The sequence below is a fragment of the Phaethon aethereus genome (genome assembly GCF_964289735.1).
Source record: "Phaethon aethereus genome assembly, chromosome: 3".
Lineage (NCBI taxonomy): Eukaryota > Metazoa > Chordata > Aves > Phaethontiformes > Phaethontidae > Phaethon > Phaethon aethereus.
In genome coordinates, this window is record NC_138576.1 from 83,624,226 (window position 1) to 83,640,333 (window position 16,108).

The 16,108-nt window shown below is 44.3% G+C and overlaps 1 protein-coding gene across 1 annotated transcript in view; it reads left to right on the top strand.

Moving 5' to 3' along the window:
* Positions 1-750: 750 nt before the first annotated feature.
* Positions 751-16,108, top strand: part of DISC1 (DISC1 scaffold protein) — a gene marked incomplete at its 3' end in the record, with an annotated part of 216,437 nt that continues 201,079 nt past the window's right edge. Inside the window, exon 1 of the mRNA XM_081998396.1 lies at positions 751-1,119. Coding sequence (XP_081854522.1) covers positions 858-1,119 — 262 coding nt within the window. The 5' untranslated portion in view covers positions 751-857. The remainder of the gene's footprint in view (positions 1,120-16,108) is intronic.

Below are 16,108 nucleotides of genomic sequence, written 5' to 3' on the forward strand. Positions count from 1 at the left end.
TGCACAATGTCATATGGTCTGGGACATCCCTTTGGCCAGCTGGGGTCAGCTGTCCCAGCTGTGTCCCCTCCCAACTTCTTCTGCACCCCCAGCCTGCTCGCTGGGGCGGTGTGGGCGGTGAGAAGCAGAAAAGGCCTTGACTGCGTAAGCACTGCTCAGCAGTGATGAAAACATCCCTGTATTATCAACGCTCTTTTGGTCACAAATCCAAAATGCATCAGCACATGGGCTGCTATGAAGAAAATTGCCTCTATGCCAGCCAAAACCTGCACATATGTATAAATGATAGCACCTTGCGACAAAATGAAAAGCTCTGTGTTTTACATCAAGGGATGTGAAGCTGTACAAAAGTAATGAAAATGCATACGGAGCAGATGCTGATTCCACAATTAAGCTACAGAAAGCCAACGAATACCATACTAATTTTATGCCTGCCTTGCTGAATTCAGCAAGTGTCTGACACATAAGGCAGTGGCAGAGAAGGGCCCGTGAACAGTCACATAATGGCTGTAAGACCCAAGCAATGCACAGTATGGCTACATTTGAAAACAAATCGTTTTCCAATAATATATTTGGTGCTAAGCTACCCGGCATAGCCATAACCCCCTGATTCTGGGACTGCAGCTCCCCAGGACACGTGGGAAGGAGGCCATATGCCTCTGTGTGTGTGGCAGAGGCTGCTCTCCTGGTGTGCTGGTCCCCTCAGGCTGATGCAGAGGAGGAACGGGACAGCAGTGGCCTCATCTTCCCTCCTGACTTAACGCTGATGTCGTGAAGACCTGGGGGAACAGAGACCAGGCAGACCACTGCACGGGCAGGGACCCGCGTGAAGGCTCTCTGGGCCTGTGCACGGCTCCATGCCCGGGCCTCTGCGTCGAGGACAAGCCCTGACAGCACCTCTCCTCCCACCCCGCCGCGACCCGCAACACCCTCCAACTCCCTCCCCGGGTCGGTGGAGCCGCCTGCGGCCCGCCCCCGGCTGGGAGTGGCCGGCGCTACCGCCGTTTTCCGCCCCGGTGAGGGGAAGGGGTGGGGGGAGCGGGATGTGGCGGCCGCAGCCCCGGCCGGGAGGTACCGACAGGCGGCGCCGCGGCGGTGGGGGGGAGGCGGCGAGCTCAGGTGAGCGAGTGCGGCCTGCGGGCTCCGCGGTTGCTGGGGGGGGGGGGTCGGCCGGAGAGCCGAAACGGGAGCGAGGCGCCGAGCGAAGCCCGTGAACGAGTAGTGGGCTTGGGGGAGCGAAGCTGAATCCTAGCGGGGCCGGGCTCGGCAGCGCTTCTCCCGGCTGACGGGGTCCGCGCGGCTCAGTTGGGCGCTGCCATCAGGCGGAGAGGGCCGGCAGGTCTTGATGTGGGGAGTCGTGTTGGGTACGGAGGGAGTTTAGGGCTTTTTGGTGAATTAAAAAAAAAAAGGATCTTTCATTTCCCAGTTTGAAAGTTTTGAGGTTTGTAACTTTTTTTTTTTTAAGTCTCTAGTGATGTTAGCATATATTTCACAGTAAATGTAGTCTAGGAAACTGTGTCACAACATTGAAATAACAGTATTATGATTATTTTTTAATTCAAAAATGTCTCTAATTTCACCTCTGCCAGTGTGAAATTAGTTATATTGATAGAAAGATGTATAATACTTTCCCCCCCTAAATAACCAACTGCGAAGAGGGAAGTAACAGTGCTTTTAGAAAAGTCATCCATGTATCTGTGTATAAGTCACCCTTATGTATCTCTTAACTTGGTTTAAAGGAAGAAAAAGGAAACTGACATCTTAACAGAGAAGCTGTGCGTATATATACTTTTACGCATAACAGAGTTTTAAAAGACCACGACCTCTAGTGTGGATGAGCTGCCTTCCTCCTCCTCCTCCTCCTCCCTTGGAGCAGCAGCCATCAGAAAGCTGCCAGCCCAAGCTAGGGCTGCCCCTGTTACCGACACTGGTGCTGGCAAAAGGCTGGAGCCGTGGAGAGATTCTGGAAGAAAACACTTCAGCTTTCTTAGAAGTGCTGGGGTGAGAGGGGTGTGTTGCTTACCGGGGGTGTCTGCTGCCATTTGGGTTGTTTGGGATATGCGGTTCTCCGAGCTCCATTAGTCCAGCAAGACTTTCTGCGAACACTTCAGTTGACCTTGCCAACGGTTCAATAGAAACCAGCTCATTCATGTTTCGGTAATCCACGCTAGCCTTTGTGTACAAGTGCTTGAGTAACTTTTTGCTATGCTTCTGAATAGTAATTCAAGAGCTCTGCAGCAGAGTGCTTTTGTAATAAAGACCTTTATAAAATATGCTGCGGAACATATAGCAGCAAGCGCTATTAAAAGTAAATGAGAATTTTCTAAGAAATTAACAAAGTACACTAGGATGCATTATCTCTGGTTTTGTCCTTTTGGATTTGTTCATTTAATTGCTAATTTGCAATTGGCCTTACAGTAACTCATAAAAGTAGGAGAAGTTCTATGTTATTAAACTCTTCTTGTTGTTTAAATACTAAGTCCCTTTAGTTACATTGTATGTGTATTCTCCCATCACATTGCTGAAGTTAAAGTTATTGTGGTTCCTTCTAGGAAGGCATTGACAGTGGTTTTCCAGTTGAAGCTACAGTAGATTTTTACTATTGATAGGGCTTTTAGGCACTTATCAAACTGCAAAGTAGAGATGTTTAAAATAAATATTTGACTTAAAAAGAAAAAAGCTGAGTTTAGAGGTTTGTGGTTACTTAAGATGTTGTGGTCATGGTGGGTCAAGGGAATGTAAACAAACCCCAGATGCTTATGAACAGTGTTTTCTTACTTCCCAGTGCTTATACTATCGAAGTTATCCATTTTCTGTGTAGTTCTTTGAGATTGGGCAGTGACAATAACCTGTTCTCATATGCAATACTGATGATTACAGCGCAGCAGCACTCCAAAGAGTGGTCAGAGGCAAGTATTGTATTGCCACTGGCTTCCTCCCTCTTTAAATTTAGATAAATCAGCCTTTGTTCCCTTCAGTAAAGGGAAGTCAAAAGCTTGGGCCTAAGCCGCCGCTGCTGGAATTGTAGTGGGGCTGTGTAAGCAAAGAGGATTTATTAGGACCAGGATAAATTAATTGTGACGAACAGGAAGACAGAAAGCACTGCAAACAATGTTTTGTACTCACAAAAGCGAAAACCCTGAAGGTTAATTCTGGCTTTGTTCACAAATTAGGCACACTGGGTTAGGCTTTTTTTGCTCACGATAACTTGGGTCTCTGACAGCTACTGAACCACCAGACCTTTCACATGAGATTTACTGGAGTGTGTAACACCTCCCGAGCGCTCGTCGGGAGCTATGATTTTTTTCATTTTAGCATCGGGTTTCCTCAAGCAAACCTTTCTAATTGAGCTGCAGACAGACTGTGGCCTTTCCTGGTTTCGGCCATAATGCATATTAACAACTCCTGTGGAAAGGGGTTCTCTTACCTTCTTTGGAGTGTCGGCCTCAAAGGTGAACAGAAAGGAACCCGTGGAGTTGCCATAGCGATTTCCAAGTTCATCCTTAGTATCTTGTGTCTTTTTCCAGAGAGCAGCCCTTTCATACTGTGTCACTTAGATTAGGATAGAGCCTGGGGTATGTTGTAATACTATTCAATATTCTTGAAGGAAGACTCCTGCAAAACCCTTATGTATTCGGGATGAATGTGGCCTTTGTAAATCAGCAGTCACACGAAGAAGAACTTGGCCCTCTGGCACCAAACAAAGACTACTGTGCCGGAGTGAAGCACGGTAGTATCCTTATTTGGAGGTGCTTACTTAATTCTGTGTAATGTTAACTATTTAACATTCCATTTAATTTTCTTTTTTCTTCTCTTTTAGCATATAGGCACAGATTCCCTTAACTGCTCACCTGAAAAATGCTTTCTTTATCAAGCCTCCTAGCTGCTGCTGCTGTGAAAGCTGAGATCCGCTATTGACTTACTGTGTGTGTTAAACATGAGTTTTCTGTATGGAAATTGAATTAGCTATTGACGTGGAGTTACTTCCCTGTTTATTGATGCCGGAATGTAAAGTGGCTTAATGACTAATCTGAAGCCCGCAGACAGAGTGGGGAGATCATGTGCTTGCCTCAAGTAGGGTTTCTTTGTTCAGTGCGATTCCTTTGGGGCACGGAGAATTTGGATTCTGCCTCCCCTTTGTACATACTGTGCAATGCTGGGCTCTCTGTTTCAGCCCCTCCATCTTATAGCCACGCTTCCTTCCAGCACACCTCTTACTATCTCTCTGTGATAAATTACTAATTAGGACCCTGCTGCCTAATGAGTATGGTGGGTGGAGGTTTCTATTCTTTCTCACTACCTCCTCCCTTTCCTTCCTCCCTTGCTGCCTTACAAATAGGTGGGTTAGTTGTGTGACCCTGGTGTCAGAGTAAATTGTCTAGTTACTCTGCTCTTTTTGCCTTCTGTCAATATGTTTACTTGTAACAAATGTAAAAAAAAAAAAAAATTAGATTTATATTGAAAAGTAAATATTTACTACATAAACAGCTGTGTAATCAGAATTAGGGATGGCAAGTGGAAAATGCATTTTCTTAATAGTGCTTTGCTAGCTCCTTTCCTTTCAGAGGTGTATGCGTTACCTGTATTTATAGATCAGATCAAACAGCACCCCAGTCAGAAGTGCAAATGTAACAGTAATTTGCTAAACGCAGTGTATGTATGCTCAGATGATAAAATCTCTTTGGAAAAGAGCTGCATGGGAAGAAGTGGCTGCTTGAAACTAAGAGCAGAATGAATGTGATGTGTATGAATTTTCCCTGTTTTCTGCCATGGTAGAAGAGTTGGTTGTTTGGAGGGGTTTAGTGGACTCTAGTTGTAGACAGGTTTCTTTTGCTGGGCTGAGGGTCAGTGAGGCAGGAAACCATTGCAGAGGAAAATCTCTTAGAGGAACTTTGAGGCAACCTGTGGAGTGAAAAGTCAAGAGGTTGATAGTGAGTATTGTAAAACTGAGTTGAGTGAGGTGGGAGAGGCAGGAACTGGGAGTTGATTATCGTCAGACTTTGAGTTGTTTTGCAAGTCTCCAGATCTGTGTAAGGTGAGGCACGCGGCATTGCTGTAGTTTTTCAAGACATGGCTGAATTCTGCATAATAATAAATTAGAACCAAATTATAGCCATGTTGTCAATAGATAGATGTAGATAATGAAGTTTGACAATGGCTTTATGACTTTGCTGATTGATGGGGTGAGCAGAGTAGTCCCTAGCTCAGCTTATCTGTCTGGCAGCACTTTGAGTTTAAATTGGCACTCAGGCCTGTGGGTCTGAAAAGTGTGTTTTGAACGTTGTGGGAACCCATTCTTAGGGTCTTTTTGTTTTGTTTTTTAGAAAACCATAAGGTCTCCAGAGAGGTTGGGAAGTGGAAGGACAGGGTTTTTTTTTTCCTGCTAGTAAGCTGCTTCCTTACTGTTTTAGTGGGAAACTGAAAGTATTTTGTTTCTTGTCTTTAATGATACAATGGTAAGCATCCTTTCCACTGACATATCAGCTTAGTTTTATAGCTTATCACTACTGCAGATACACAGGCACCTGGAATGGTGCTGGTGGTGACTACTTGTGAGGCCAAAAGGTTATAGCTGTAGGCTTTTTTCTTACATTATGGTTCTCTAATTTTTATGGTCTGGTTGTTCCTATTCCCTGCCTCCCCCCCGCCCCTGTGTTTTACTTCAGGGAAACACCCCGAGGTTCCAAGGAAGGAACATCACCGAGCCTGTTCAGTGTGGTAAATCCATGCAGTCTCAGCCCTGTAAAATATCTAAATTTTGTTGTGAGGGCTAAGCTGATCGTATCAGGAAGGGCTTAGTTTTCTCCTTTTGTTAGATAACATGGCTTTGGGGACAAAATCTTTCCCTTCTGTTAGGGTTTTGGCTAGGGATGGTTACTGAGGCGAGGACAAGATTGCATTTCATGTGCTGGGTGAAGGTCCAGGTGTTCCCTGTTGCTAATGGCCCATGGAGACCCAGGTGATGGGGGGGAATGGGCAGCACAGCTGTTTGCTGGAGGTTGGTGGTTCCTACTTCTAGAGCAGTCCGTTGACCTGTTGGTATTTGCCCTAACATCTCAGTCTGGGAGCTGAGCTGTGGATGTTTTGTGTTCCCAGCTCCTCTCTTGAAGAGCGATAGGCACACCAATCTCAGGAGAGTGGGACAGACAACTGCTGAGTTTGGTGGTATTTTGCATTGCTGTAGCTATCTTTCCGTAATTTTAAAATCTTTGTCGTTGCTGTGACCACAGAGGGAGTGACAAGGAAGGGGTTCCTATGTCTGCACATCAGCAGTGGTGTGGGGTCTTGGGGGCATGAGAAGATCTTGGGCACCCTGGATGGTCCCAGGCTACACTGCTGCTGTGGTGGGGCAGCACTGTTTTGGCAGGGCACCATGCTAATCTTTGCTCCTGTCCTGCCAGAGCCCTCAGTTAGGACAGCAGTACATTCTTATTTGCTTAGAGCAGTGAAAATCTTGAGACCCTCCTGTTGAAATTGTAGGAGAAGGGCCTGGCTGCCCCGTGCAGCTGTTCGTCTGTGCGGTTTTGCTCCTTCGTGTCAAACTAGTTAATAATCAATAGGTATTGAGTTTCCCCTTTCCCTGGGAAATCTGAACGTGGTCGTGGCAGGACGGCTGCTGTAGTGTTCCCATGCTTGTGATCTGCCGGGGTCTTGTACAGACTTGGCCGTGAGAAGGGCTGCTCCAGTTCATGGTTCCCTCTGAGCAGTGCACCAAGGCTGGCTTGCTGCTTCCTGTGAGAATGAAGACGGGGCGGCAGGGGAAATCCTGCTTGTCAGGGGGTCTCGGGTTGTTGTAAGGTAAGAAAAGATCAGGTCCCGCTTATTCCCTTGTATGCACTGTGCACTACCAGTAGGGTATTTGTTCTTTTAGCAGACTGGGAATTTTCCTGCTACGGTGCCAGCTTTTGTCAATGACAGAATTTTCCCTGGGATCATCTACTCTAATGCCCAGTTAGGAACCACTTCATGTTAGCTGAGGAGGTGGTCTCTGCCTGCCTTGAGTATAGTTACGATGCTTAGTTTTTTAGAAGTATATTTGTAGTTTTTTTCCTGTATGAGGTAGGACTGGGAACTAATATCCCGTGTCACTGTTTTGGGAAGAACAGTCTGTAGGACTTCTGATTGCACTTTGTGAAATCTGCTGGCTTGCTCTGTTGTTCTTCAGGACCTTCAGTTTATCCTGTAGAGCGTGGCTGGTAAGGATTTTCACCTTTGCTGAGTTGAATAGGCAGTGCATGTTCATTCCATTCACTTTCCAAACTAATTTCATGTAACTCAAAAATAATTTATCTTTGTTATAATGAGTGATAATGGTGCATAGCAACACTTTTGCTGTGTTTCTGTGGAGCTTGGCGTGGCACTGAATTTCTTGATGAGGGTCCAGACCTTTCTACTGGATCTGGACACACACTGCTTATGTTACCACTTTCTGCACTGCCAGGTCTTAATGGAATTCTGTGTGTGTTGCCTAGGCATTAAGTTGGAAGCCTAGGTGTTAAGTGTGGCCGCAGCCAGTTTAGAGTGGCTGTGGTTTTAATAGTGAAAGGCCAGTATGACTGTTCAGTGCGAGCTGTATGAGAAGTACATGGGGTTGCTGTCTTTTTTCCAGGTCTCTCCAGCAGCAATTGTTTTACATGTTAGCTGTCTAAAAATGATCTCTAATGAGTTGAAAATCATGATATAAGATATGAGAGAAGCTTTTAAAAGGAGGATTACAATGCAGGGAGCTAAGTAGGGCATAATAATAGTAATAATAAACTGAACAGACCAGGTAAAGACAATGCAGAGGTCAGCTTAAGGCTATTCTAAGGAATTCTGTGTAGCAGCCTGTGTATGTATTTTAAACATCAGCATTGCAAAGCAGTGGAAGAAGGAAGAGACCAGCTACAGAAATCCCTCAAATTCTAAATAAAACCAAGGAAGAGAACAGGAGGTACAGAAATAATTGTATTTGTGCACTCAGTTGTATAGAACATACACATCTGTGGCACGGCTATGGCTGCCTGATACAGCTGTGTGGCAGAGTGTTCAGGTTTGCCTTTTTCCATGCCCGTGTTATTATTCAACTTCGTGGACTGGGTAGGGTAGAGGCAGTATTCCCTGGGCAGAGGTGGTCTTACTCCTTCCTTTGCCAGGAAATTTGTGCAAGAGGCAGGTTTTGTTGCAGCTGTTCAGAGGTGATGTTAGACTTTTTGTGTGTGCTGTGTATGTAATGCCCTTGACACCATTTAAGGGATTACGCTTTTGTAAGGCAAGTGTCTTCAGACAGTTACAGTCAAGCAGATGGCTCCGTCTTGTCCTCCAATTGGCAGGCAGCCTAGGAAAAGCTATCAAAATAATTTTTAATATAGCGAACTGAATAATGCCTTGAGAAATGTTCTCCAGTGTTTGCACAGCCAATCAAAAAGCCTCGGTAATAAACATTTTGTGAAATAACTGCCGTAGATCAAAGTGACATTTAAGTGATGCTCATGAGCACCATTTAATCACCAGCTAAGTACTGAAGATCTGCTGCTGTGGAGCAATAGGAGTTCCTATGTTATTGTGCCTTACTGTGTCTGTCTCGCTTAAGGCACAGACCATCATTGAAGCTGGTGATTTCTCTATGTGTGTGTGGATGCTGGATGCTTAAACACTGGTTGAGAACCTATTTATTTCAAGTACTGAACTTTATTCTTAATTTTATTCATAGAAAGCCAGCTGTTTCCAGCTTCCAGGATGTGATAGAACTATTGTTTACTAACTTCCTTGTGACTCCTTTGTGGAGTTAAATCAGATACATCTAATTTTGCAAGAAAGCAATTTATCTTCAGAGATGAAATTCTTGAACTTTTGTTGTGTGTATAGATAACTAGTGGAACACTGCAAATCCCAAGACTTGTATTTAAAGCTTAGATGTATGATAGGATAGTGTGGGTTGGAGGGTACCTCAAGAGGCCTCTGGCCCAACTCTGTGCTGAAAGCAGGGCTGACTGACATTGGACCAGATTGCTCAGGGCTTTATCCTGTTAGGTTTTGAAAACCCCCAAGGACTGCCCAGCCTCTCTGGGCAGCCTGCTCCACTGCTTGACTGCCCTCGGGGTGAAAAAGTTTTTCTTTGTGTCCAATCGGAAGCTCTGTTGTTTTAAACTAAGTCCATCTCTTTCTTGTCCTACCCCTGTGCGCTTGCTGCGTATGGATTGCTGTAGCATCTTAGGAACGTTGTTGCTAGCAGAGAGTAATCAGATGCCATTTATAACATCTTTAAAAGTTTGAGTAGTGCCCTTGGCATCCTTTGATTTATTTCCCTTCCTATAGCATAACATAGCACTGTATTTGCTGAAATTTACTTTGCTGCAAATATATCTTTATACCCAAAGAGGGCATTCTAACCTTAAAGATATCCTTGGTTCTGTCTTCATGTCTTTCTCTGGTACAGAAGTCCATGCTTAAGACTCAGACCTTAAGGTAATTTAAGACATTTCATATGTTTTTCAGTAAAGCACTATGACACTTTTATTGTACAGAAATGAAAATCCATGTGCCTGAACTCTCACAGTTTTATTGGCACCTCCTTGTTTTTGTAAGGCTGATCATGCAAGATGTTCCTGCTATCTGAGGGTTGGAGGGAGAGGATGCTTTTCAGATTGTGAAGCTTATGAAAGTATCTTCAAAATCCTGTGAGTTTTCCTTTCCCGCTAGTCAGTAGAGTATTTTTTAAAAGGCTTCCAGCTTAAAGGTAGCACAGTTTCACTTGGGAGTTAAAGAGGTTAGTCAATGAACTTCTGTCTATGGACTATCCTTCTGGACTTACTTGACACAGATGTTTCATAAATATACTTCCCTGTATCAGATCTGTGTATTAGTATAGACTTGTTTAGATTTGGAGTGCAAAAATGTAGGCAGGCTCAAGTCATATTATAGCTAAGTTAAGGAGTCATCTAAATATGATGCTTGCTTCAGAGTTAAACCTGAAGCTTCCAATGAAACTGTATGGAATCCCACACAGAATAGCAATATTGGCAGGATTTGTCTCGGGGGGACCCATGACTCCAAGGTTTGATAGTTTTGAGAATATTAACATAAAATTCTGTCTAAGTGCTGCTTTTTAAATGTCCAATCTTTTCAACGAAGGCAGCAGTTCTAAAAGTACAAAGCCTTAGGTGTATTCTCATAGTGAAAATGCTTTTTTTGCTAGCTGCCTTTCAGAAGTTCTGTGTAAGTCCTTAGTTCTGTCTCGGGTGTACATTGTGACTTGGGTAAGTCAAGTAGCTTCTCACATGGTTTGTTTTAACCACAAACTAATGCATCAGATTATTGCTGTGCCTCAGGACTGATGAGATCAAATGTCTCTTAAAACGCTTTACTTTCCTTGAAGTGAAGCTACAGCAATTCTGTGTGCTACTTCTTCATAGCAATAACACTGTTATTGTCAAGAATACTATGCCTAAACCTGAAATAAGCAGGGGAAGAAATCCCCCACTACTACTTACACTAATACTACCCAGGGGCCTGTCCCACCCAACTGAAAGGGATAGACAAATACCAGCTGCCTTGCAGAAGACCCTGCTTATCCTGGATTCTGAATTGAGGTGTTCTATAGCAAGTAATACATTAAAAAAAAAAAAAGTACTGGAAATAATGAGTTGTCTTCCAGAATAAATATAGATAGTTAATTTGAATGATGCTCAAAGTTTTCCTCTGCCAAGCTTTTTGTTACTGAAGCAGATCTTTACAGGTGTGCATGTTTAACACCATATCATACAATCTGCACTTTTTTATCCATTTAAAATAAGCTGAATCCAGAATATGTTGACCTGAAAAACTCTTTTCATTGGCTTATTCAAGACAATCTTTTTATATAGAAGATATTTTTGAAAGGTCAGTCTGATTTTTGTGTTTACTTCTCATTATTGTTTAACTTGAAATATTTTGCTTATGACTTTGTTTCATTACAGTATCACACAGAGTCCTTGGTGCCAAAGAAAGATCTGTAAGCTATCTCATGAAAGGGTACAATTTCTTTGAAGACTAATACTGTACTTTAATTTACTTGGGAAATAAGAGCAGACAGGTAAGGTTCAATGAAAGGTGGCAGATCCTATGGCCTTATACTTAGGTAGGAATACTTAAGTGAATTACAAATAGCAGGTGACAGAAATAAGTTAAAAAAACCTCTGGCAAAAATCTGTGCTTTTGTTGAGCATCATAGGCATATGTTAATAAGTACAACCTGTATTATTAGCTAATATATGTTAGCCCAGGGAGACTGTCAGAGTAAATTGTGGCAGGTAATTTTCTTGATTTCCTAGACATGAATAGCAGTAACTTACAGTCTTGGGAAAGAAGCTCTTTACAAGTGTGTTTTCCTTGAGATGATCTCAAAGGGGGTGAATGGAGACAGCGTGCCTTTAGAGTGGTGTGTGGGTTACATGTGTGCTGTGGAAGAGGTAAAGCCCTGAGGACTGGCTGAAGTCCTGGCAGCCAAAAGGCTGAGCACCTGGAGGTGAGCAATGAAATCAGTGGACACAGCTGTAGTGGGTTTGGGCTCCTTTTAAATGCACCTGGAGAAGCCTAGAAGCTTCTGAGCCCTGCTGATGAGGAGTGTGAAGCAGAGAGGCCCTTCCCCTGGGAAGAGAGGGGGTGGCCTGAGGGGACTGGGGGAGCTGGAGAGCCTGAAAGCTCATGCAGGGAAGATTTTTGGAGGTAAGTTGAGATGTGCTTGTTTGCAGTTGTGAGGGGAATGCTGGTAAGGGGCTGGGGGAGGCTTGTGCTTGTTGGGGTTGTGACAAAAAGGAGAAACCAAAGAAGTGGTATTGAGGAGTGAGGTTGAAGAAGAGTATCTCTGTGTGGCTTTGAGCATTGTTTGGGAGCTTTGTGGATGGTTATTGCCTTGGACTTAAGTGTTAAGCACACTTAAGCATTGTGTGACCCATGCAGAGTTTGGTCAAAGGTCCAGAGCAGCATTTGGAAGTATTTCTGGTTCAACTGTTGTCTTCACTTACTTGAAACTGAAATGAGCAATTGGTTTGTGAGAACTAATTGGGGACCAAGAGGAGAAATGCAGTGGAAGTTGGTGGAAAGGAAGGCAGGGTTTGGATGGGAGTGGTGGAAAGCATGTGCAGAATTGGGACAGAGACAAAATGAGTGAATGACAATCCAAGTAGATCTGTTAGTGTTGATGATGCCCTCCCTCAGGTTGAGGTCTGGCTGTCTGCTGTTTGACTGTATCCCCTGATCTCATCTGCCTCTAGCGGCTGTGACTTTTGAATGTGTGTGGGGACAGGGCTTTGGTCCTGTTGTATCTCTGGTCATGGTGTGAGGTGCACAGGGTAACTCTTAGCTCCTGCCTGGAGATAGACCTTTCCTGAGTAGGTGGTCCCTGAGGTTGCCTGTAAGTTGTCACTGCGGGAGTTCTCTCCCGGAGGCGGTGTTCCTGCAATCTGTGGTGACATGTGTGGGCAATACTAGTTTTGGCCTCTGATGCAAGGTCTCTTATTTGGGGAGCTATGGACTGCTAGCTGTCGAGTGCTGGTGGGTGCTGCCTTTGTGTGCTCTTCTGTCCTTTCTTGAGGTCTTCTCATTCTCTGTATCAATTGCCATCACAGCTCTGTGCTGGTACATCTGCTAAAAAGGCCCTTGTTGCTTTTCACAGAAACAGTGAAAAACATCTATGTCCAGACTTGCTCATGGCTTTGTGGCATTGCTGTTGGATACCACTGAGGAGAGTTTTCTCTGTTTGTCTGGGAAACTGAGGCTTAGTGCTAGAAACTGCCTGCTGGAATGTGTTTGCCTAAATATAAGAGGATCTTTGTGATTTACAGCTGTGTGGTGTCTGAGCATGTTGCTACACAGAGCTTTGGCTACTTTTCATGTCTGTGGTGTACTTCTCCTTCTCTCCTCTTTTTCTGTGTTACTATTCTCCTCCTTAAATGTGAATTGCTGTTGATACCACAGGAAGAGAGTGATGTAGATCAATTGTACCTTGTTGCAGTAGGGGAGAAGGCATCAATTTTTCTGTAATTCAATGCACTTTCCTTCTAGATAGAAACTATATTCCTTCCTGAAATGTAAAATTTTGTTGTTTTTGCTGGACTTTTTGTGTTGCTGTTTTTTTGTGGGGGGGTTTTTTTGTTTTGTTTTTTTTTTTTGTGGTGTGTTTCCTTTTTTTTAGATACCTGACTTGCTCTAGGCAGAGTGACTTCTGTCCCACCTTATTTGGAAGGAGCTATGATTTGTGCTAGAAGAGAGGCATTGCATGCCTGTGGTTAGTATTCTGCTGCAGTTTCAGCAGTATCTGCTGTAGTGCTTCTACAGCTTGTTTGTAAGGTGATCTCAGAATTTCACCTGTACATCTACTTTTCTCCTCCATGTTAGAGGAGAAGGATATATCTGATGTCTTCACTTCTGTGTTCTCAGGCCCAATAAAACAAACTTCCAACTCTTGTTTTGTTTGTCTACAGCCTTGGGTAAGGGTTGTCAAGGGCAAGCCATATCCTCACCAAAGCTCTCAAAAGGGACGCTGTGGGCGTCTTTCCCGCTTGCCAGCGTAGGTCTCTAAGGGAACCGCACTTGGCCCACAGGAGCACAGGGGTTGACCCCTCGCAGGTTCTAACATCTACAGTCTGATGATGCTGAATAATCTGCTGGCCTTTGGCAAGGACTTGCATTAACCAAAGTTGTTGGTTTGGTTGTGGATGGTGGGCTCAGCTGAGAAATTCGTCTTGCCGCTCAGTGGTGATTTCTGGTCAGCCAGCAAAAGCACAGTCTGCAGAGTTGCTACTGCAAAGAGCAGCAAAACCCGGAGTACAAAAAATTTTGTGGGAGCATAAAGAGTTGCAGGGGTTTGTGCAAAGCCATGAGGTTTTCTTCTTGGGGGAGTGGGATGAGGGACCAGCACTGCTTGTTTGTGTGCCTTCTGCTGGCAGGTGGGCTCCATGTCCCATGCATTGCTGTAGCTGCAGCTTGTGTACATGCCTGACTTCTGCAGCGTCTCATATTTAAGCTGCATTCTGAGGTGGTGTGCTTTCTGTGGGAAGTTATTGCTCAGCTTTCCTGATATCTGGAGGTCCAGTCCATCTCTATTGTTACCTAGACAGCATTGACATTGCATCCTGACAGCCTGACTGGGGCTGTAAGGTAAACTTCCTTCAATAGGCAAAGGAGGAGCATTTGTCCTGGGACTTTGATATTAAATTGTAAAGCTAAAAGTATTCTGACTCCTCACCCTTGACAATATAGGAACTGCCATGTTGTTTTATTTTCCTTATATGTGATCACTACTGAGCTGTTAGGAGAAAATTACTTTCTATTTCAGTAAACTCAATTCTGGTTTCAGACTGACTGTGCATCAGATGCTTAATTTGGAACCCATTCTCTTGGTGAAATTAAAAATTCAAATCTCCAAGCTGGAGCACTCAAACTGTGCTTGAATTAGAAATTGACTGCTGTCAATGTGCTCTCACACTTCACTCTAAATTTTTTTTTTTTTTATTCCTCTCTCCCCTCCCTCCTGATGAGTTTTATATTAGTCTTGCTGTAGATGATCTGACTGAGCAGAAGTGGTGGGAATCCACACTGTCACTCCAGAGACAGAGTGATGAAAGAGAAGTGTGGTGTGTTAAATAGACCATTCTTGAAAAGGACTGCTGTGTACTAATTTCATAATTACATGCATGTTGGGTGAAATACTTTTATGGGATATGACTGCAAACCCATTAAGTGGTGTTTGCAAATTAATTTAGGATCTAACCAAACTTCACGGTTTCTATGCAAAATCTTGACTCCCCTATTTCTGTGTAATATTTAAAGCTGTTTTCAGATCTTGACTGAAGGAATCAGATTGTTCCCTCCACTTGAGATATTTGCACAGACTGCCTCTGCAGACTTGGATGAGAGGATTGAGTGCTCCCTCAGTAAGTTTGCAGATGATACCAAGTTGGGCGGGAGTGTTGATCTGCTCGAGGGTAGGAAGGGTCTGCAGAGGGATCTTGACAGGCTGGATCGATGGGCTGAGGTCATTTCTATGAGTGCCAGGTCCTGCACTCGGATCACAACAACCAACAGTTCAAACAAGGAACAGTGCCTGGAAAGCTGCCCTGTGGAAAAGGATCTGGGCGTGCTGGTTGATAGCTGGCTGAACATGAGCCAGCAGTGTGCCCAGGTGGCCAAGAAGGCCAACAGCATCCTGGCCTGGATCAGAAATAGTGTGGCCAGGAGTAGGGAAGTGATTGTGCCCCTGTGCTCGGCACTAGTGGGGCTGCACCTCGAATACTGTGTTCAGTTTTGGGCCCCTCACTACAAGACATTGAGTTGCTGGAGTGTGTCTGGAGAAGGGCAATGAAGCTGGTGAGGGGTCTGGAGAACAAGTTTAGCGAGGAACAGCTGAGGGAACTGGGGTTGTTCAGTCTGGAGAAGAGGAGGCTGCGGGGAGACCTCATTACTCTCTACAACTACCTGAAAGGGGGTTGTGGTGAGGTGAGTGTTGGTCTCTTCTCCCAAGTAACTAGTGATAGGACGAGAGGAAGTGGCCTCAAGTTGCACCAGGGGAGGTTTAGACTAGATATTAGGGAAAATTTCTTCACTGAAAGAATGGTCCAACATTGGAACAGGCTGCCCAGGGAGGTGGTGGAGTCACCATCACCGGAAGTGTTCAAAAAATGTGTAGATGTGGCACTTTGGGACATGGTTTAGGGGGCATGGTGGTGTTAGGTTGACAGTTGGACTTGATCTTAGAGGTCTTTTCCAACCTTAATGATTCTGTGACTTTCTCAGTGAAACTGGGAACAAAAGGTTTTTCCCCCAGGAAGAGAAACAATAAACCTTAACTCCCCAAATAAGCATTGGTTCTCTGTTGTGAGTGTTCTGTGTAGGCTTGCAACTTGTGTCTCCTCCTGCCTCTCTGGAAAGTAGATAAATAATTCTCAATTATTTAACTACAAATTAAGAAGAATTATACTCACAAGTTTAAAACAAATTGGGCTGGATATTTGTGGGGTAGTTAAGTGTCTTCTGTTATTGACCATACTGAAGGTGCCCAGTGCTGGGTGCTGGCTTGTTTTCCCAGACGTGCTTATGTTCTTCCCAAGGGTGTTTCGTTATCCATCAGGTTCTCCATGGGATGGATTGC